The sequence below is a fragment of the Talpa occidentalis genome, unplaced genomic scaffold (assembly GCF_014898055.3).
Source record: "Talpa occidentalis isolate TD23 unplaced genomic scaffold, MPIMG_talOcc4v2.1 talOcc4.2, whole genome shotgun sequence".
NCBI lineage: Eukaryota > Metazoa > Chordata > Mammalia > Eulipotyphla > Talpidae > Talpa > Talpa occidentalis.
In genome coordinates, this window is record NW_023602073.1 from 64,754,509 (window position 1) to 64,777,508 (window position 23,000).

At 58.4% G+C, this 23,000-nt stretch overlaps 1 protein-coding gene across 1 annotated transcript in view; it reads left to right on the plus strand.

Annotated features, from left to right (window-relative positions):
- Positions 1-22,525, plus strand: part of TTBK1 (tau tubulin kinase 1) — a 35,627-nt gene extending 13,102 nt beyond the window's left edge. The window contains 4 exon segments of the mRNA XM_037519757.2: positions 1,785-2,346; positions 19,987-21,569; positions 22,139-22,377; positions 22,380-22,525. Of these exon segments, the coding sequence (XP_037375654.1) occupies positions 1,785-2,346; positions 19,987-21,569; positions 22,139-22,377; positions 22,380-22,525 (2,530 nt within the window).
- The last annotated feature ends 475 nt before the right edge of the window (positions 22,526-23,000 follow it).

A 23,000-nucleotide genomic window follows, 5' to 3' on the forward strand; every position in this document is an offset into this window, starting at 1 on the left:
TGAAAGCTGACCCGGCCTTAGCAGGTGGGTGAGGATATGCACAGGCCTGGAGCTCAGCCGCTGCTCTTCTCCCTGGGGACATCCCGGCTTTGGGGGGAGGACAGCTCTTCCTGTGTCACATTCTAAAGCCAGGCCCCTCACCTGGGGGCTGGTACCCTGACCCCCTCTGTTAAAAGCCTCTGGAAGGAATGCAAGATTCACAGCAGTTTGATAACAACAAAGGAGATGTCCCAAGGTAGGATCAGTGCCTCAGAGGTAAAAAGTCAGATGGGACCCAGCCTGGCAGAGCTCACTGCAGCCTGTGGAGGCAGATATGTAAACAGACCGGAGCTTGGGAGTGCTGAGAAGGAGTACAAACTGGGAAAGGCTCCCTACAGGTGGTGGTGACACCTGAACTGGTCTGACAGCAAAGGGCAGAAGGGAAGGGCTGTGAGCTCCTAGGCAATTTGGAGAAAAGTGAATCTGAGATGGGTCTTTTTCTTTTTTTTTTTAATTTTTTTTTTTAAATTTGTTTATTTATTTATACAAGCACTGGAGACAGTCAGAAGAAGTGTGGGAGGGTGAGAGAATTCACCAGAGCCAGAGCAGGGAACAGAACAGGCAGACTGATGAAATACACTGCTGAGGGGAGCAGTGGGCATGGCAGGAGAGGTCTGCGTGCCATGTGGGACCCTCCCCGGCGGCCGGCCGGGGATCGAACCGGTGCTGCAGAGGCTGCAGGCAGCTTTGCAGCCCAGCGCTCAACCTCTGCACCACCAGGGGAGGCCCTCTGAGATGGGTCTTTTAAGGGGGAATGGGGAAACAGGGGTTCAGCCTGGCACCCCAGGGTCCTCCAGTGGCAAACTAAGGAATGTGGACTTTGTCTTGGGGATGGGGAGCCACTTGAGTTTGTTGGGGGTGGTGAAACCATCCAGGCTGGCCTTGGTGGGGTGAGGAGGCCAGAAAAACCATGTGCACACTCAAGGACCGATGGTGTGGTTGCCTGCATGAAGCGGGGGGAGGGGGAGGGGGCCTCTGAGGGGTGTGAGCTCTGGATGGGCAGCATCAAGTTGGCTTTAGGAAAATTAAGTTCCCCTTAATCTTTGTCCAGACAAGAGCGTTCCTTGGTCCTAGAAGCCAGATTTTAGTTTCTGCATGCTCGTATTCCTGGAACATGGTAAGCACTCAAAAAATGGGTGTTGAAAAGAACAAAGAAAAAGTAAGTCGTCTTTTAAGGACAATAATGAGAAATTTGCCTTGAGGTATAGCAAGACATATTTTAAATCAATAGTAATAAAAACTCTGTGCGTGTGTGCGTGCACATACGTGCAGAAAGTATAGGCCACTCACTAAAGGATGCTGGGCGAATTGACTTGCCATGAAAAGACTAAAGGTTAATGCCGCCTGGGTAAGTCTAGCTGGGGAAGGGTTTGGGCTGGGTTATAGACTTTCAACTCTGTTATATTTTAGTTCTTTAAAATAACATCTGAAGTTATGTAAGAAAATATGACAAAATGGTAATCATTGTTAAAAAAAAAAACAACACAAATAGCCCAGTATTCTTTATAAACCTTAGGAGGAAAAAAAAACTGTTGAATGAATGAATGAGTCTTCACAGGGCATGGGGCAGGAGGGTGACAGCCGGGAGGCAACAGCTGGGAGGGGCCTGACCCATGGGGCCAGAGCGGAAGGCATGTTGTGTTCAGGAGGTTCCAGGCATCACAAACAGCACCCCTGTCACTTGCTGGGAGCCTCCGGGGTCCAGAGAGGCTGGGCACTAAGTCCCATGTGGGCTGGCTTTGCAGGTCGCGAATGGATCTGCCCGGCTCACCTTCGCGCCAGGCCTGCTCCTCGCAGCCAGCTCAGATGCTGTCAGTGGACACAGGCCACGCTGACCGGCAGGCCAGCGGCCGCATGGACGTGTCAGCCTCCGTGGAGCAGGAGGCTCTGAGCAACGCCTTCCGCTCGGTGCCACTGGCTGAGGAGGAAGACTTTGACAGCAAGGAGTGGGTCATCATTGACAAGGAGACGGAGCTTAAGGACTTCCCCCCGGGGGCCGAGCCCAGCACGTCGGGCACCACAGATGAGGAGCCTGAGGAACTTCGGCCGCTGCCTGAGGAGGGCGAGGAGCGGCGGCGGCCAGGGCCAGAGCACTCCGTCCGGCCCCGGGGACGCAGCATGCAGACCCTGGCCGAGGAGGACCTGAGGCAGATGCCATCCCAGCCCCCGCCACCCCAGCTGAGCCAGGCTGAGGGCAGGTCAGAGACATCGCAGCCCCCTACGCCCGGCAGCCCTTCCCACTCGCCCCTGCACTCGGGACCCCGCCCTCGACGGAGAGAGTCAGATCCCACAGGCCCGCAGAGACAGGTAAGGCTGGGCTTGCACCCCACTCCCCACCCTTGGATGCCCACAGTCCTGGCATGTAGGCCTGCAGTGCTCCCCAAGTGCTCCACAGGACCACCGACAAGCCACCCCACAGTTGTAGGGCTGTGATGGAGGGCGGGAGGTCTGGGGGTCTGAAACTATGCTTGGGGGCAGGCAAGGCTTCCCAGAGGAAGTGCACTCCAAGTTCTGGGGTGAGCCTTGCATTATGGGCATGTTAGCCAGATGACAAAGCAGGGGAAAGGCCTTCCAGGCCATGGGGACAGAGCTTGCAAGGGCTGAGAGGCGGCAGTCAGCCGCCTGTACTGCTTGCACATTGTCGCAGGGGAGGCCGTGGGGTGGGTCCAAGAGCTTTGAAATGGGTGCAATGTGATTACCATAGTATTTCTGAATGATTATCTTGGGCTGCTATGTTGAAATGGACGGAAGGGGCACAAAACTAGAAGTAGGAGGGCCACATGGCAGGTGCCACGGGAGAGTGCTCGGCTGGCTTGGACCCCAGGGGGATGTGGAAAGGGGGCATGGTGGATGGAACCAAGAGGTGTTGGGACAAGGCCTGAGGGGGCTGTGACAGTAGAGGGCAGTCTCGACTGTACTCGGCATTCTGGGTAGATGGCAGTGCTGTCACTGAGTGGTTTTGAAGGGACTTAGATTTGGACACGACAATCTTACTGCATCTGTGGGATGTCCATATGGAGAAAGATCTTGGCTGAGGATATGGATTTGGGGGTCTTGGAAGCTACAGGAGGAGGTGATGTGTGGGGATGGGGAGAGCCAAGGGTGAGGGCGAGCTGGGACATCCGCACATCCATCCGAAGGATGAGAGGGAAGAGGGCCCTCCAGGAAGACTAGGGAAGAGAGTAGAACATGGGAGGAGCATCTAAGGAGAGGGAGAGAAGCGGCTAAGTGGGTGAGGGCGGCACGGAGGGGGTGGTTCCTGAGATCCGGGCAGGCTCCATGCAGGAGGTGCGCCCGTGCCAAGATAGACAACCCAAAAGGGAGAGAAATAGGGCCAGGGTGGGAGGGAGCCTAGATTGGGCACAAAAGTGGGTGTCAAGGGCTCTGGGAGGACCCGGTCGGGCTGCAGTGCCACCTTCTCATATGAGAGGACTGAGGGACAAGGCTGGAGGGCAGCCAGATGGTGGCTGAATGGTGAATACTGGGCTGAGAGTCTGCAGCATTGTATTATAGTATTTTGATTATTTTCTTCGGATAAGTTTGGGGTATTTGAATAGGCAGAAGGCCACTGGACTGGCTGGCTTCTCTGTGGGGGACAGAGAGTAAGTGGGTGCCAGCTCTTGCCCTGGGTGCTCAGAGGGGTCCACATTCCCTCAGAGGGACTGAGGTGAGTCAGAGAGGCAATGCTGGGGAGCTCAGAGGCTGTGTGGCATTCCCCTTGGTTCCCTGCTGGGGCAGCCACCCATGTAGCTTTGGGAACTGCTGAGGCCAGTCCTGCTGTGTGCTCAGATTGGGACACCCAACCCAGGAGCTTGTGGGCACCCTGGAGGATGGCTTTGAGCGGAGATCTGGCCTTGCCCTGGACTCTGGAAAATTGGGGATTAAAAAGTAGGGACCCTGATCCCCCACCAAGAAGTCAGAGGCTCCACTGTGGCAGGGTGTGGGCTAGTCTGGACATCGTTCCCCCAGGACCAGCAACCTGGTAAAAAACAGAAGGAGCATGACTGTTTGGGGCTCCCTCACCCCCCTCTCATGCACTCATTCACACCCACCATTCATACTTCCTGAGGATGCCAGGGACCAGAGCACCAGAGATCTTCCATTCCGAGGCTGTGCCCACAGGGAGTGCTGTCTGGCAAAGGAGATGGACGGCGCTGCTCTGGGGTGGAGAAAGCCCAGACCAGAATGAAGGTCAGGAGGCCCAGGTTCCTTCCCTGTGAGCGTGGGCCATTCGGGGCTCGGAGTGAGGGGGCAGAGCTGTCTGAGATGTATTTCTTACTTCACGTTCCCGCCATGTCCTGGGAGTCTTCCTCACATTGGGGAATTCTGGCCAAGCAGATGAGGGGAGAAATTTGAGGGAGTGGGCACCTGTTCTAGTCAGCCTTGGACTCAGGTCCTGTTTTTTTTTTTTGGGGGGGGGGTTAAGATTTATTAATTTATGCATACAAGAACTGGGGTGTATGTACACCAGAGGTGGGGGTGGTGAGAGGATTCACCAGATAGAGTGGAGAGCAGAAGAGGAAAATGTACTGAAATACACTGCTGAGGGGGGCAGCGGGTGAGACAGGAGAGGTCTGCTGCGCCATGTGGGTAGCTCCCTGGCCGGCTGGGGATCGAACTCGTACTATAGTGGCTGGCAGTAGCTTGATAGCGCTGTCTTTAACCCCTGCGCCACCAGGGAGACCCCCTCAAGTCCTATTTGTAATGAAGGTGGGCACTGCCCATCCCAGCGAGCTGTAAGTTGCGTGTGTTTCCTAGCCGGAGGAGGGGCTGGTAGGTGTACGTGGGCCTTGGTTTCCCCACAGCACACAGAGGTGGGGCTGCTTAGCATTCTGTGACTGCGTGTGCACGTTTCTATGTCAGCTTAGCTCAAGAGCACACATTGTTGTGTGGCGTGTGCACACATGTGCACGTGCCTGTGAGTGCACATGGTGGGTGTCTGTGTCTTGTATGTAGCGGGTCCCTGAGAATCACCGAAGCTGGAAGGATAACTATCCTTGTAATAATTCTAATGACAAGAGTCATGCCTGTGTATTCCTCATAACAAACAGCACTGTGAACACGCAGCTCCCATCTTACAGGTGAGCAAGTCTTTAGCCCTGGGTAACCAGCTGCTAACCGGTAGTCAGGATTTGAATCCAGGCAGCTGGCTGCAAGGTCATGCTCGGAGCCACTCAGTCTGAGGTCTATGTATTTAGGAGATGCGCAAATACAGGCCAGAGAGCAAATGGTTTGTGTGGGGTCAAATTGAGCTGGAGAGTGTGTGTGCGCCTGTGTGTTGTGTGTGTGCTTGTGTGTTGTGTGTGTATGTGTTTTGCGGGGCACGCACAGGTGAGCCCGTGAGCATGTCAGCACGCGTGGCAACCTGTGGTGTGTCTGTGTGAACACTTGCTGTGTGGAGTATTTCAGCGCAGCCAGGGAAGCAGAGTCCGTCCTCCACTGAGGGCAGCAGAGATGGGACAAATGAGCAGGCATCATTTTTTCTTCTTTCTTTGGTCTGGAGGGAGTCCTGAGCCCAGCTCGGGGCTAAGTGGAGGCTCCTGAATCTGGTTACCCATGGTGATCAGTTTGTGGAGCCCCCCCCCACCCCAACTCCTCACCTCTCCGAACTAGGAGGCTCAAGGTGGGCAGGAAGTCTCCATAGTGATGCCTGCCCCACCACCTTTCTGCAAGGATCCCCTCCTAGACCCAGTCAAGTCGCCTCAGTGTCTGACGCGTGAACCTAACTGCCATCATTACAGATATGAGCGCCTGCTCCTCTGTCGCCTGTCCCCATGGGGAGCAGGGGTGAAGATCATGTACAACCAGGCACAATTTGAGAGTATCTATTGTTTCGTTGGTGTGCATGACACGATACTTTTTTTTTTTCTTTATACCACCTCACTTTCACCTGAAGGGAATTTAAGGTTCAAGTTAGAAGTGGCCAGAGAAGCTGGGGCAGAGGGAAAGCAGCAGACAGAGTGTGTGATTTGGGGGAGGGTTGTTTGCCATCCTCACTGGTTGTGTCTGGCTGATAACACAGCAGGTCATCATTCTTGAGTGTGTGGACATTTGCTTGGCAGCCACTAGAGCATTTCCCTGCCACGTGCCAGACAGGATGCAAAGGCAGGGACAAAGATGAATAAGGCCTCACAGGAGAGGCGGGTGGGGATGCAAAGGTGTGAACTGGATGTTTGTATTCGAGGGAGGGAGATAACAGAACTCTTCTCTGCCAGGAGCAATGATCCTGCCTGGGAAGCTGGGGGTGGTCTCACAGCGCTGGTTCTGTATCAGGCACTGAGGACCCGTGGATGACCACAGAGGAGCCTGGCCTGAAGGGGATTAAATGCCCTAGCAATGGACCCAGCTCTGTTGGGATGTTAAACTGGAACCCCCACGTGGGCCGTGAGAGGGGCTGGGGCAGCCATGGGTGCCACCCATCACGGGCCACCCACCGCGTGGGGTACCTGGGGTACCTCCAGGTGGGCCTTAGGCCTCCTAACCCCCAGTACAGTGGGGACCAGCTCAGAAGGATCTGGACTTGCCAAGAAGTCAGTATGGAAAGAAGGGTGGGGGCAAAGATGGCGCTCTTTGAATAGCCTCTCTCCCCCCTTCTCTGCTAGAGGTCCCATGCCGGGTGCTTGTGTCTCCATCTGACATCTCAAGGGGACACTACAACTGAGTGTCCTGGGCACCTCCTCCTTCGGCCCCCTAGCAGCTGGCCCAGCCAGTCCTCAGTCCCAGGAAGAACGAGAGGTCAGGACAGGAACGGCTACCGTTTGCACCCCCACATACCTGGGGCACTCAGACCCCCTTCTCCCTCTGAGGGCACGAAGCAGGATTCTTCCTGTGGCAGGCCCAGCCCATGCCACAGCTGCTGGCGGCTCAGCCCTGGAGAGGACAGGGAACACCAGGGAAATGATCTCTATTTGCCCTTCCTCCCACCTCTTTCCTCATTTTCCAGAGTGATTGAAAAGATAATAAAACAGCTCACACAAGCACAGCCTTCACTCCCTGGCAGGGACTCTTCTGAGCACACTGCATGCTGTGGCAGCTAATCCTCATAACAACCCCATGATGGGTACCATCACCACCCCCCATTTTACAGCTAAGGAAGCTGAGGCATGGAGACGTGAAATAACTTGCTTGAGGTGGTCCAGGTAGGAGGTGTTGGGGTTCAAACATGAGCAGGGGGACTCCAGAGTCTGTCCCTTATGCTACATGGGCATTGAGAGCCTGATGCCCCCTGGATGGGGGAGGGGTGCCCACGATAGAGGGTGTACAGGGAATGTCCTCCAGGCCTCGGGAGGAGTCTGGAGTCCCGCTGGGGAGACACATGCTCAGCTGCCCACACATGGCAGGAAACAGTCCCAGAGCTGCCTCCCTGAGGGGAAGACTCCCCAGCCCACGGGGAACCCTGAGTCAGGTAGGGCTAAGCCAGGAAGGCTTTCTGGTGGAGGTGAGTGACCAAGGTCTCTGTCGAGAGACCAAGGTGTGACAAGGGCCAGAGAGGAGGAGGAGGGGGTGGCGAGAGCCTAGATCCTGAGGCAGGATGGGGCTGGTCTGCGCCCACCTCACCCTGCCCCACCTGCCCACCTGCCCGGGACGCCGGCGCTGCAGGGGCTGTGAGCGGTGGGGGGCCCGCGAGAAGGAGCTGTCCAGTCTGTGCCTGACGCCTCTTTTCCCTCCACTCTCTTGGTCTCTTTCAGTTGGAGGAGGACAGACTCTCGGGGCACTCCCTCCCGCGGTACAGCCCCCTGCGACGACTGGCGTCCTCCGTGTTCTCCTCCTCCACGCTGGAGACGGAGCACTACCCTCACCCCAGCGGCGGCGGCTCCTCGGGCTCCTCCGGTTCCCTCATTCAGCGCAGCCGCTCGGCGGAGAGCAGCCCCGTGCGGGCGCCCCACCGGCGCCACGCGCCCCTGGCCGCCGGCAACCACAGACTCGTGCCCTCGGTGCTCCGCATCTCGCGGTCCCAGCTGCAGCAGGTGTGGGCCCGCTTCACCCACAAGACCTAGGCTGGGCTCCCCCCCCTCCTGGAGGGGGCAGGTGGGGGGGGCGGGGAGCAGGTAGAGACCATGGTTCCTTCCCAGGACGCAATAATCACCCACTCACAAGCCCCATCCCACCCCATCATGCAATACAGCCCCCATAACGTTGGCCCAAGGTACTGTAATATCCCCTGCCCCCATCATCTCCCTTCGCTGGGTGCCAGCCAAATGGTGCAGAGAGGGGTGGGGCTGTTGGTGCAGTTTCAGGGACAGGACAGGGGCACGGGGCTGGAGCCGCCCGCGGGTCCAGAGTCCGATGGAAACCAAGGTGTCGGGAAGGCAGGCTGGGCCAGAGGCAGTCTGGCATGGGCTTTATTCTGTTTAATCTGTGATTTCTTGGCATGGCTGGGCCTGGCCCACCCCTGAGGGGGATGTCCGGTGTTCTGTGCGCATCTGTCTTGGTGGGGAAGGTAGGAGGCAGCCAGCTCTGGGGCTTGGGAGGAGAGTGCCTTTCCTCTCCGTGACACTGAGCCTTTCCCATGCCGTTGTCCCTGAGGAAAGACCCTGCTTTTCGTCCCAGGAGGCCCAGACCCCACACCGTAGGCTGCCCCTCCCCTAAGGTGTAGGTGCCATCAGCCACCCGTGGCATTGGTTGCTGGCCCAGCTCCTCAGGAGCTGAGGATGGATAAACAGCGGCCTGGAATCTGCCCCTCCAAGAAAGATGGAACCCAGAGGCGAGGGGCCCAGTCTGGAAGCAGTGGCAGAGAGGGTGGCTGTTAACGCCAGGGTGAGGCCTGGGAACTCAGGACAGATCCGAGACAGCAGCTCCACACCTGTCCCTCTCGGGATCCACTCCTTTCCACAGGTGCTCAGGAGAGCCCGTTGGCCCCCAGGGGCCACGGTAGAAACTGAGCTCAGGGCGGGGAGGTCAGATGGGGATCTAGAGTTGGGAGCAGGATGCCAGATTGCTTCTGCCCCGTCTGCCCATTTCTCATCCCCCAACCTGCCACTGCAGGCACCCCCAAGTTTCCCTTTCTTTGTTTTTGCCCATGTCAGCCAGCATCTCTATTCCCCTGGGTAATGGGGTAGTAGTGAAGCCGGTGCCAGGAAGGGCAGTGCCTGTAGAGGGAGGGGAGGAGGTCTGAAGGTGTGCATCATATTTATTGCAGTGAGACTGTGTCTGTGTGCATGCCCGTGTGCATGCATGTTGAGTATGAGCGTCAGTGCACATGGCAGGACTGTCGTGGATGAATGCTCAGGCTGTGCACTGCACAATCCCAGGGAGCGCCATTTATAGAGACCCCAGTATGAATGGCATCCACCGAAGTTGCACAGTGCTACAGCCCTGTGTGTGGGTAGGTGTGTGAGTATGCGTGTGGATGTTAGGAGGTTAGAAAGATATCTGTGTAGTCCTTCATAGTTTCTTATGTATCTACTCTCACCCTGGCGCCTCTCTCTACCCCCTTCTTCCCGTGAATTCTGCTTTCTTCCTTCCCAACTCATCACCCTTTAGCTCCTCAGCTGTCTCTGGTTGGAGTAGAGGCCTCAGGGTTCCTGCTCCAGCGTGGGGTTGCCACAGAGGGTAGGCAGTGCCCAGAAGCCAAACTGTCCTCGGGCCAGCTGGCATTGTGGTCTGGCTTATCCACATGAGCTACCCCCATCCCAACCTGCACTCCTCTCTCCAAAATCTGTATCTTTTTGAGGATGCCTGGACCCAGAGCACCTTCTCCAGATAGCAATGAACGTCAGACTCGGGTCCTAGTATTCTTAATCCCTGCCCCCACCCCACCGCCCCACAACTCAGCTCCAAGCCTCTGTTCTTTGGAGCTGTTTTAAGTGTTTACCTGCCTTGGTAGAAGGCAGAGGAAGGGGTCAGGACAGACCTTGGAGAAGGGACAGAAAACACAAAGCACAAAGGTGAGGTGGTGGGATGAACAGTAGCCCTACTCCCCACCTTCAGGCATTGCTCCCCTTCCTCTCCGCCATCTTCCCTTTACCTTCTGACCCTCTTCCTCTCTCCCCCAGCTAAGTGACAGGGGTGTTATGAAAGGGAGTCTGTCCACCACCTGCTCCAAAAGTCAGTAGCAGTGAGGGCGAGGCCCCTGCTACCTGGGGTTAGATGAAATCAAGCACTCTGTTATCCGGCATTTCCTTCCAGAGGATTCCACTACCCGGCCCTGAGCACAGCTCACACTAAGTGACCAGAACCCTGAGGTACTCTAAGATCCCCAAGTGCCTTGTGACTTATCAAAGATGATGGCATGAGCTTCAACTTTGTTTTAGCATTAAATATATATTACCGCTTCCTTTGGAGGTGGGGGGAAGTCCTGTTATGCATTCCAAAGGTAGCTGAATTTACACACACACACACACACACACACACACACACTCTCTCTCTCTCTCTCTCTCTCTATCTATCTATCTATCTCTCTCTCTCCTCCAAGAACTGCTACCCGTGGGAGAGTATCCTTTAAAGTAGGATCAGGATTCAAAATGTTTTGTCCTTGGGGTACATCAGTTTCATGCCCTCTGTGGTGGAAGAGAAGGTGTCTTGTAAGCTGTTAAGCTAAGAGGAGGTGATCTTAATAATGTTATCTTTTGAGGGCAGCTTTGACTTCTGGGAACAGCTAAGGCCATTCGGAAGCCAAGCGTGCTGGGAGCGCCCCGCTGGTCTGGAGTTGTCGCCTGTCTCTAGGTCTGTTTACTGTCCTTTCTGGTTGGCGCTTCCTTGCTGTATCTGTGAGCAGACCTCCCCGGGTAGAGTGCTGTGAGCCCACAGGACTGTCAGGCTCTTTTTTTTCTGAAGGGTTTCCCAAAGAGGAGGCCAAGCTTTCAAAAATTATAGCTTGTTTGGGGAAGGTGCCTCCCGCAGGTTAGCTTTAAAGAGGCAGCACTCTTGGTTGTGCTTTGAAAATGGTGTTTTATACTCTCTCGTCCCACTCTGCAGGTAGCGGTGGCTTCCCATGATTTCTTTCTTATTTTATTTAATAGTCCCTGGGACCTGGCTCCTTTTTATGTCAGGCAGTGATCTAAGCACTTTATAAAATTAACTCATTTAATCCTATGAGTAGGTTCCAGTATTAGCTGCATTCAATGCATTGATTGGAATATTTAATCTACAAAAACTTATATAATTCCCCCCAATGCCGCATAACAGGTCTTGTTTGAGAGGCGTTTTAAAGTGTTATAGTCTGAGTATCTATTTACTGTCCTTTCTGGTTGGCACCTCCTCGTTCTGCCTGTTTATGAGCATACCTCCGTCCTTCTCGTTCCCGCTTTGGCGTGGCATGGTGGCCAGGTGGGGTCACACCTGAGTAATGGTTGAAATGACTGAATCCCATCTCTCCCGAACACCCAACCTCTCAATCCCACATGACCCCAAGCATCCCATAATAAGCCCTGGACATTAGGCAGATGGAGGAAGAGTAACCGGAGAAAGCAGGTGCCCAAAACCCTGACCTCAATGGTACTGGCGGGGGTCTCGGTTCTCAGGCCTGCAGCAGGCAGAAACTGGCACGGGTGAGCACTAGCCAGTGGAATCTGAGCTGAGTGTCACACGTCAGTGTCAAGGAGTGGCTAGATTCTGGGACCTTCTCCTCAGCTCAGTCAATGGTTGCCACTATCTCCCAATTTTTAGGTGAAACTCCCATTTTTTAATTATTGGCATCTAAATTTTAAAAACAACCCATTTTTTAAAGAAGAAATCACTGTGTGAGCCAAACAAAACCGGTTTAGAGGTACAGACTAGAATAGTGCCTGCCACCTCTGCAAGCCTGAGGACCCCCCCACCCCACCTTCTAGCCAAGATGACAGCACTCAAAGGGGCCCAAGTGTTCCTCCCCAGGAACTGAAATCAGGTGGGCTTCTTAGAGGAAAGAGCTCACGGCCAGGGGATGTGTGCTGTGTGCTGTGTGTGTGTCGGGAAGTGCATGGTGTGTGTGCCTGAATGTGTGTGTGGGCCAGTGGACTTGTTAGTGGTGAGTAGGGTCCTCCTTGCAGGACCAGTATTTTCTCTGTGGGGCTGGACCTTGGGTCAGTGAAAAACGCTCTTTTAAATTCTCAGTAATGCATAGACACCCCTAAACACTCGAGGCAGCTTGGGTCACAGCAATAACCACTTAACCTTCATCCCAACCACTAACATCGTGAACTCAGCAATCTCCCCTTGCATTTTCGGTTTGGAAATAGCCCTGCCCAGCACCGGAGGGAACAGAGGCCCCTCTGAGCCATGCTGGCACATAACTCTGCTTCTCCAGCCAAGGGGGGCAGTTTCCTCCAGTCCCAGGAAAAGCCAGGTATCCTCTCTGTAGAATCCCAGGGCCCTCCTTGACTGTTTCTCTCCTCTGCCTGGCTTGGGTCTCTTCTTCTGGGGAGAGTGGTGCTGTCTGCAGTGGTGTGGGGAGCCTGGGCCACTGTGGTAGCAGAAGGAGCTGAGTCAGTTTATCTGTGTTGGGGGCCAGGGGAGGCAATCATGCTTAGGGGGTGTGGGTGACCCTGGCTCTGGTAGCGTGGAAAACGCTGCATCCTCTACTGTCCTTGGGTTGGTTTGGCACCTGAGGATGCAAGCACAGCCCCTAAGGAGAGCCTGACCACCCAAGGGTGGCCTGACCCCCACCCCACCCAAGCCATTGCGGTCCCACCCCAAAGGCAGGAGCCAGCCCATGGGCAGTCCTTGGTAACAAGAGCTGGCAAATTGCACTCCTTAAATTGGGCTCACCCCCCTCCAAAATTCCCATTATTCCTATTAGGGACAGAGGTGCCCCCAGGACTAGTGGGGTCAGCCTCAGAAAAATGTAAAGCCCCCTTCACCTCAAGGGAAAGGTTTCCAACCTGAGGACCACATCCCTCAAACATGGGTCCCCACACTACCCAGGCCCTTCCCAGCCCCGGGAGCCCCAGAGTCTGAGTGGCCTCTTGCCCACAAATTAGAGTGGGGAAGGCGGGAGGGGCGGGAAGCCCCAAGGACTGTGGGAACCGCCCTGGCCCTCTCCTTGCGCACGGTTCCGCCTTCAGTTCCACTATCTGCCGAGGCTGTGGGGTGCGGGGGTAAGGGGGGTGTCGGGGTTCACCCACGCCTAGCCCCCCGCCCCTCCCACCTCCCTGTCCCCCCTCCTTCGCGCTCCAGCACACTTCGCTCACTCTCCGGACGCATTAGCACCCCGGGCCTGGGCCGCGGTTCTCACCGGAACGGGACCCCAACACCACTTTCCGCTCTGTCCGGGCCCCGGGCCCCCCACCCCCGGCCCCGCGGCCCCGGCCCACGAATGTACGCTGGGTCGGGTCTTCTTAACGAGCTGCTACGCGGCCTGACCCGGGCACCGCCGGCCTCCCGCCCCGGCCCCCGCGGCGCCCGAGGGACTCGACCCCCGCCCCGCCCCGCCCCGCCCCGCCCCGCCCCGCCCCGCCGGCCGCGCCGCTGAGGTGCTGACCCTCGGTGCGCACGACCCGCCGCCCCGCCGTCGCGCGCAGTTCTGTGTCTGCTTCCCCCTCCCTGCCGGCTCGGGGGCCGGGTCCCGGGCAGGGGCGGGGGCCGACGCTGGAGTGGGGCTCACCCCCTTGTGATTCCAGGGCAGGGGTGCAGACGAGGGCCGGAGTCGGGGTCGCCAGCCAGTGCACCAGGCTAGAGGGCCCCTGTCGCCCCACCCCTGATTCCCTGTTACCTCACCGCTCACAGGGCTGCTCCCCTGCCCCCGCGCCCCCCCAGCCCCAAATAATTGGCCTTGCAATTGGATGCCAAAGAGCCCGGAGTAGAGGGGAGCCGAGCTTTGAGCCTCGGTTTCTCAGAGCCACCTGACATCCCCCTTTCTGACCACGCCCCAGCTTTCATGTCCCCTGCCCCAACCCACTGCACCACTGAGGGTCCTGGGGGTCCCCAAACTTTCCCCCACTTCCAGCTCTTCTCCTTTCCCACCCCCCGAAAATAAAACTCAGGGACCAACATCTGCTTCCTTTGCACTTGCTCCGTCGACCCCTCCCCCTCACTTGGAGGGGCTTCCGCAGGGGAGGAGGCGCGGGGTTCGGGGCCCTTAGAGCTGACAGTATTGAGCTTGGAGAGGGGCTGGCCCCTGCCCCCTGAGAAGCGGGACTAGTGGCATGGGGGAAGCTCAGCCCGGGGCCCAGCTGAACCCCTTCCCTCCAGGAACCCTAGGACCCCCCTCCCAGCGACGGGAGACGCTTCCTAATCTCGGCGGGGAGGAGAGCCAGGGACGGGAAGAGGGCTAGGGAGAGGGTTGGCCAGAGGACCCTCCCCGGAGGTCCCGAACCCCAGCCGGTTTAGTCCTGAGCCTGCCCCTCCCATCATACCCCCCCTTTTTTTTGTACTGCAATAATACTGTATTATAAGCTTGCACTATCCTCCTACCCCGGCCAGCGTAAGCATGCACGAAAAACTCAGACCCACGCGCGCACGCACACACACAGACACACACACAGACACACACACACACACACACCGAGATGGGACGCTTTTTTTTTTTCCTTCTCTCTCCGGGGTGCGTCCTCAGTGTACATAGCGGCGTCGGGGGCCCCGGGCCCGGTAGAAAAGCATGCCCTGAGCCCTGCCCCTAGACTGCGAGTACTGTACAAATCCAACACTTGAAACCGACACGCACACGCGCGGCGCCGCCACGGGGGTGGGACACGGACACGCACCCACGCGCACACAGTCGCGCACGGCCGGGGTTGGGGGGCGCCCCGCCGTCGCGTCGCTGTGCGAGGGATCTTGTGCCTTTTTCAGTCCCTGTATGTTAATGCAGACAATCCGGAGAGCTTGTGTACTACCAAATCCTGATTAAAGACGCCTTCCAGGAACCTGCGCCTCTGCCTGCTTTCTTTCCTGCTCCCGCTCCCCGGCCCACCCCTGATGGCAGACCCCGGCTCCGAGGTGTCCTGGTCGCGCAGGGAGTTGGGGCTAGTTCCTTGATGGTGTGGGGGGCCAAGTTCCAGATCAATGGATCCAGCCCCACCTCCACCTCAGCCTGCAGCTAAGACCAGGCAGATGGGGAGGAGGAGGGAACAGAGGTTTGAGTGTGGCGGACTTGAGCAACCCTCACCCCGCTGACCCGCTCCTTTCTTGGGGAGGAGAGGTTTAGGCGAGGACTCTGGCCGCTGGGGTCTCAATGCAAATTGCCAACTTGCCCTGGGGGTGGGGGCACTTAGCTGTTCTTTGTGGATCTATGGCAGCCCTGTGAGGAGCCAATAGGACCCTTCCCCTGCCCTCGCAGATGAGGGGAGCAGAGACGCCCACATGGGGGAGCTGAGGAAGGCCTGGCCTCTAACTCCCCTACCTCCTGGGGTAGTGGTCTGTGGAGGGGCATCCGTGAGTGTGCAATGTGCAGAGCCCAGGGGGGGGGAAGGGAGACAGAGATGGAGTAGGGGTTGAGGGAACATCAGGTCAGTGAGGGAGGGGTGGGGAGAAGGTTGCAGACCTCTGAGACTGCAGGGAGGGCTAGTGGAGAGGAAAGAGGGCTCTCCCGCTCTCCTCCCTGTCCCCCACCCCACTCCTGCAGGCCTTCTGCCACAGAGTCAAAAGAAAAAGGTTCTTTTTTCCTTGGGGGCTAATGCAAGTGCGGGGGCAGAAGGGCAAACTACAGTTGCATTTTTTTTTTTTTTTTTTTAAGATTTATTTTTATTTATTTATACAAGCACTGGGTACAGTCAGAAGCGCGGGAGGGTGAGAGAATTCACCAGAGCCAGAGCGGGGAGCAGAGCAGGCAGAAGGACCGAAGTACACTGCTGAGGGGAGCAGCGGGCTGGAGAAGAGGTCTGCGCGCCATGTGGGACCCTCCTCTGGTGGCCGGGGAGCAGCCGGGGATCGAACCGGCGCTGCACAGGCTGCGGGCAGCTTCGCAACCCAGCGCTCAACCGCTGCGCCACCGGGGAGGCCCTACAGTTGCATTTCTTGACCCCCAGAGCATTTTGAAGGCCCCCATGCTGTCAGCTCCGAGCACCGACAGACTGGAGGTGAAGGGTGTGAGGGTCTGTATACACCTGAGGGGGGCAGTCACCTTCTCCCGCTGCCCCACCTCTTCTACCTAGATGAGGCTTGGGCGGGAGAGCAGAGGTGGTGGCACTCTGGGTATGGGGCGGGCTTTTGGCTTGGCAGAGGCGGTGTGAGAGTGGAGACCTGGAGAGACAGCTGAAGAATCTGCACAGGTAGTGGCGGGTGGAGGAGGCGACGCTGTGGCCTTCTCATCTCGGGTCCTCAGGCTGGGCGGTGACGGTGTGAGGGAGGTTGGAGAGGAGGTGCTCACTGAAAGACTCCTGGAGGGGGGAGCCTGCCGGGAGAGGCACAAAGCTCCCCCCACCCTCCTTTGGTCACTCAGCAGACCCCTTCTTTGACCTTGGGACTGTGGGCTGATGTGCAGGGCCCAGTGGCTGGGCTTGGCCAGGGGCCAGGCCAGAGGGTTGCTCTATGCTCTGGGTGGGGAGTGAGTGATGTGTCCCCGGTGGCAGTGTCACCCAAGTCAAGGCTGAGGAGAGCCCAGTTTTGTTGATAGTGGGGGGAGCCAGTATCTGGTCCATCCACCTCCCTTCACTGTTTCTGCTGACTGGGTAAATATGGACTTGGGCTGGGCTGGGAGCTGGTGAGAGGGTGCGAGCACACCCCTGTTCCCTGGCTATAGGCTCGGTGGAGGAAGGGGGAGAGCTCTCTCTGAAGGTCATTCTCTCTGAAGGTCACAGCTCCAGGGCCTGCCTCTGCTTTAGCCACGAAGTAACCCTCGCCTTATCTGCTATCTGCCAGACTCCATTAGAATCAAATTAAAACAGATTTCTGCGTCTCATCTTTGACCTACAGAATCTGGAGACCAGAACTCGGGGCTCTGTCTTTAATAAGCACCCCCAGATCATGCAGGGGAGAGTCAGGGTGGAGAAGCACAAACACCCCTCGGGATGGCAAGGGTCACTGCCCTGGCAAAGGAGTAGGAAGTGTGAACTTCCCAGACCCCCACTTCACTTCTCTGACTCCCAGCACAGCTGCTTCCCTCTCAGCTGGGATGGGGATGGTCACCCCCTCCACGTGGCCTCAGGCCCCTAGGGCACACAGCGGCTGCCTATGACAGCTGGCGAGCACACGGCTGTGTGGGTGAAGGACGGACACTCATGGCACTCAGGCATCTATAGGAGGGAGAGGAGGAGAGAGGACTTTCCACTCTCTGAGGAGGAAGGAACTTGAGCCCAGGTCTGGCCTCCTGGACTTGGATCGGGAGCGGCAGAGGGACTTGGGACAGAAAAGCAGAGTGCAGTGGCCTTGGCAGTGGTCTTTAGGCAGAACTGTCCCCACTCTGAGATTCACAGACCTGCCTACCAAAGGGCAAACTCCCTGGTTTCGCCACAGGAGAGGTGGGAGGCCAGTCAGACTATGGGAAGAGCTCTAGGTTCTGGAACATCCTGGTCGATGTGCTTTTCAGCTTGATTGTGTCAATGCTTCTCTCCAGCCTTGGCTTCCCAGTCTGATTCTGTAACGGGTACCTGGTTTTTCTGCCCTCGTTCCCGCCCCCCTTCCAACAGAAAGGGAGGCTTTGAGAAGGAAGGGTCCCCACTATGAGCCTCTGCTGTGGGGACTGCCAACAGAGGGCCCATCCTCTGTAGAGGACGTTTCCAGAGACAGGTGGCAGAGGAAGAGGTGGTTCTAACAGAGATGGCCAAAATGTCAGAGATACCGAAGAAGGATGGCCTGATGGGGTGGAAGTTACCCCCGCTAGGTGCAGCGTGTCTGGTGCTGGGTGGTGAGGTCTGAGTTGGGCGGGAAGGAGACATGGTCAGTGCTCTGGGTCCGTGTGCCTGTCCCTGGCTTTCAGTGCCAGCTCCATGCCATGGTCCCCACTCACCAGGAGCTCCAGGTATGCCCCTCCCTTGCCTGCCCAGTCATCACCCTGGCCTTGAACATGGTAAAGGGTCCCAGCACAAGGCAGATGTTTGCCAAGTGAATGAACAAATAAATGAAGGATGAAAATATAGAAAAACAAAACAATTGCTGGGAACCCAACCTGGATGCAGAGGGGACAGAACCCTAAGCTTCCTGCCTACTCAATCGGGGGTGCTGGAGTCTTCTGTGGGTTCTGATGCTACCTTGTCTTGCATTATCCCGACTCCCCAATCAGGTCTCCACCAGAAAAGCAGAGTGGGAAATGATGGGGAAATGCTGGCAGCGGGGACTCTCAGTCCTGGAGAGTTCCCCACTCCGCTGGCCTGTGGATGGCTCTCTGCAGAGACCTCAGCTGGCAGAGCCTCTCCTTTTCCTACCACCACGTCCCTCATAGGTGGGGCATTCGGTTTTCCTGGGGTGGGGAGGGAGGTGATGACCTCCAAACTAGAGCGAGCAGGGCAGGGCCTGGGTGTGGGATGGGAAGGAGCTGATAGGAATTCCATTTATCCAAAAATTGCTCAATGTCAGGCCTGTCACTTAAGTCAGGATGACAGACTTTGTGGGACTTCCTCGTGAATGAATGAACAAACGAATGAATGAAAAGCCTTCCAGAGGCTCAGTGTTTATCTGGAACCCGTGAACAGTGCATGTGGAAAGGGTGGAGAGGCAACTTGTGGGAAGATGTGGAAAACAAGTAGAAAGGAGAGGAAGTCTGCTCGGTGGGGAAACGGGAAGGCTCCTTGGAAGAGGAGCTGTTGGAGCTGGGTTGTGGAGAAAGAACAGGACTTCTCACATGAATAAAGAGGGGTGAGAGGGATCCCCAGGCAGAGGAAACTGCCCAGGGAGAGACCTGGAAGAGTGAGGTGCCTGGTCATCTAGTGTCCTGCTGGTAATCAGAATGAAGGGAGTGCAGCGGGGATCAGAGGGCACCACTAGAAGTGAGGCTGGAGCAGGGGTAGGAGCCGGACCCTGGTGCTGAAGGTTGCTCATGTACCAACCCAAGCAATCCACAGCCTCCTGAGATGGGGGGGGCCATTAAAGTTTTCCAAAGGTTTCAAGCAGAGACAGGTGGGATCGGGAAGCTGCAAGAGGATGGAGGGACAGCGGGGCAGGGAGAGAAGAAGCTGGGGACTGGAAAACCACCTGCAGCACAGGCCTGTGCTGTGGAACCGGGGCCACAGACACAGATGTTTAAGAGGGATATTTGGCAGGCTGCCCTGAGAGCCGGGGGCACCTGAAGGTGTCGGAGGAGCAGGCTGTCTCTGGGGCTTCTGGTCCGGACAGGCTATGCTCAGGAAGACAGAGGCCCAGCGTGCTCAAAAGGCTGACAAGCGACTGGACACCATCAGCACCATCCTGCCCAGTGGGCCCTGTGCATCGCGGCCACCTAGGGATGTGTGGATCGATGAGGGGCAGTAGAAGGAGACAAGGCAACTGAGGCCCTGATTTGGCAGTCAGGCCTTTCTAGTCTGGAAGGAGGGAGGTTGAGGGGGGCAGGGGGAAGGAGTCTAGAAATCCAAGACCCGCCACCGCACTGCTGAGAACTCTGCACAAAGCTTCAATGGGGAAAATTTAACGGGGTAAAAAGAAATTGCCCTTCACTGCTGGTTGTGAATTCCTGGAAACTATGTGGACGCAAAACACACCTGTAGAAAATTCCTGGCAAATAGGCCAGGAAGGGGCAGGAGGGACAGGCACTGGGGTTCAGGGGCTCAGCCTGCACTTGGAAGAGTGGGCAGCCAGGAGGCCCAGGAGGGACAGTGTCTTGCAGTTGTCACTTCTTCATTGATTGACCTCAAGTTGGCTCTGGGTTGCGAGATGAGTGTAGCAAGGAGGGGAGGAGGGGAGCAGGAGGAAGGGAGCCAGAAAAGTTGCCAGGGTCAGAGATCCCAAGGGAACTGGAGCGCAGACGTAATCATTTGTCAGCCACTTCCTGAGCACCGACCAGTGCTAGGTCCTGGGGCTAGAGCAGTGCACGAAACAGCAGCGCCGACCCTCACGGAGCCCACACCTTGGCATGTGGGGCTCCCAGCCTGTGGGTGCAGTGGAGGCCTTCTGGGCCTGGGAGGGCGGGTGACCTCAGTGGGTCCCTGTGTGTGCCCCTTGCAGGTGTTCTCCATGGTGTCTCCGTTCGAGGTGAACGGTCTCCCTCGAGCTGTGCCCCTGAGCCTGCCCTACCAGGACTTCAAGAAAGACCTCTCCGACTACCGGGAGCGGGCTCGCTTGCTCAACAGGGTCCGGAGGGTGGGCTTCTCGCACATGCTGCTCACCACCCCCCAGGTCCCGCTGGCCCCTGTTCAGCCTCAAGCCAATGGGAAGGAGGAAGAAGAGGAGGAAGAGGAAGAAGAGGAGGAAGAGGAAGAAGAGGAGGAGGAGGAAGAGGAAGAGGAGGAGGAGGAGGAGGAGGAGGAAGAGGAGGAGGAGGAGGAGGAAGAGGCGGTGGCTCTGGGGGACATGTTGGGGCCGCGCAGTGGTTCCAGCAGTGAGGGGAGCGAGAGGAGCACGGACCGGAGCCAAGAGGGGGCCCCATCCACGCTGCTGGCGGATGATCAGAAGGAGTCCAGGGGTCGGGCCTCCATGGCTGACGGGGACCTGGAGCCCGAGGAGGGCTCCAAAACGCTGGTGCTCGTCTCCCCTGGTGACATGAAGAAGTCGCCCGTCACTGCTGAGCTGGCCCCGGACCCCGACCTGGGCACCCTGGCTGCCCTCACGCCTCAGCACGAGCGGCCCCAGCCCGCCGGCAGCCAGCTGGACGTGTCTGAGCCAGGCACCCTCTCCTCTGTCCTCAAGTCTGAGCCCAAGCCCCCCGGGGTGGGAACGGGGCCAGCGGCCGGCGCCGGGGCAGCGGCCGCAGGAGCAGGGGGAGTGGCAGTCACCTCCTCGCCCTTCACCAAAGTCGAGAGGACCTTTGTGCATATTGCTGAAAAAACCCACCTCAACGTGATGTCTTCCGGTGGACAAGGCTCTCGGCCCGAGGAACTGGGTGCTGGGGGCGAGCTGGGCCTGGAGGTGCCTTCTGATGGGAGAGCTATGGAAGAAGGGGCCTCTATCCCCCTGGAGAATGGCATTGCCCAGTCAGGGCTGGATGTGGCTGAGATGGAGAGCCACACCCCGCCCGGGCCCCCCTCGGACACCCCCTCGGAGGTGCCCACGGACTCACTGCCCAATGGCCCAGCCCTTGCCGACGGGCCGGCCCCAGCATCCCCACTGGGGCCAGGCTCTGAGAAACTGACCACCAATTCCCCCAGCCACCAGGCCAGGCCAGGCCCTCGCCTCAGGAGCCGTATACCTGTCTTGTTGTCTGAGGAGGACACGGGCTCAGAGCCCTCAGGCTCACTGTCGGCCAAAGAGCGGTGGGGCAAGCGGGCCCGGCCACAGCAGGACCTGGCCCGGCTGGTGATGGAGAAGAGGCAGGGCCGCCTGCTGTTGCGACTGGCCTCTGGGGCTTCGTCCTCCTCCAGTGAGGAGCAGCGTCGAGCCTCTGAGACCCTCTCAGGCACAGGCTCCGAGGAGGACATACCTGCCTCCGAGCCTGCGATGCCCAGGAGAGCTGGACAGGCAGCGTTCACCCGGAGCCGGATCCCCCGCCCCATCAGCGTTCGCATGCCCACGCAGGCGCAGCCCGCAGCCCAACAGCCCCCCGGAGGACCCCACGGCACGGCCCTGGCATCTGACACAGCCATCACCAGCAGGTGAGAATCCGCAGCCAGTCCCAGGGTGGGCAAAGGGTGACCACAGAAGGCCTCCACCAGCAGGGGCTTCCCCAGGGCCAAAGTAAGGGCCATGGACCACTCAGGAAGGACCCTCACCTACACTTCTGTCTACCAGCTCCCCAACTAAGTCTTTCTTCTGATTCAGGCCCAGGAATGGCGACAGTGAGCATATGTTGAGGAGCGCCGGGGAGGTCAGGCTTGAGAAAGGTTGAAGGGGCCGCTGAGGCCTGCACACACAGCCTCTGGTGCGCCATGGGGCATCTGAAGCAAATATTTATATTCAAATAAACCATGGCATATTGTAGAGTACAAGGCAAAATCTATGTGATGGCACAGAGCTGCAAAAGCCCTTCAGGCAGCAGCCCAGAAGGGCGGGGGCCCTGCCGGAGAGCATGAAGCAACCGGGCTCAGTTTCTCCATCTGTGCCACGGTCTCCTCGTTGTCACAGAGCTCTTGGGAGGCAGGGCTCGGTCTCTAGCGAGATTCTCAAAATGTCTCTCTTGTTCCTTTTGCTCTTCTCTGGCTTCTGTCCTCCGCTCCCGCCGCAGGCTCCAGCTGCAGAAGCCGCCAGGGTCAGCCGCTCCCGCGGACCTCCGCCCCAAACAGCCCGCCGGCCGCGGCCCGGGCCCAGGGCGCGCCCCCGCCGGCCCCAGGCCCGCCGCCCCGCGCAGCCCCGGCCTCCCCGCCTCCGCCGCGCGCCAGCCCAGCGCGTCCCCCCGGAGCCAGTCCCTGTCCCGCAAAGAGAGCCCCTCCCCCTCGCACCAGGCCCGGCTTGGGGCTCCCCCTCCCGGGGCGCCCCGCCGGCCCGGGCGCAGCCTGACGGCACCCCCTCCCCGGGGGCCCCCAAGAAAGGACCCAGAGGGAAACTCCAGACTCAGCGCACAGCAACCAAAGGCCGGGCGGGGGGCGCGGAGGGCCGGGCCGGGGGCAGATAATGACGCGGGCGGCTCTTGGCGCCCCCCACCCTCACCCCGGCCCCCCGCCCGCAGCCGGCCACACTGGAACAACTCCCAGCACAGCCTTACGCGCCCGACGCGCGCCGCCCGCGGCCCCAGCTTCCCGCCTGCACCCGCGAGGACGCGCGGCCCGCGCAGAGCCGCCTGCCCGCCGCCCGCCCGCCCCCAGCCGACCGGGGCGCCGCGCCGCGGGGGAGCGCCCGCCTCCCTCCCCCTCCGCTCTCCCCCCTCCCCTGTGCCCCAGCAGGCCGGGCAGGCCCCACCCGTCCCTCCACCCCGGGAAGGCTCAGCCACTTTCACCGAGGACTCCACAGTGGGGACTTGCGCTCATCTGCCGGGCCTCAGCTGCTCTATGTGCTCCCCCAGGGACTTCAGCTTGCACCTCCTGCGGCGCCTTCCCCCACCCCTTCTTCCAGCCAAAGCCCCTCCTTTTCAGAAAGGCAGCCTCAAATTT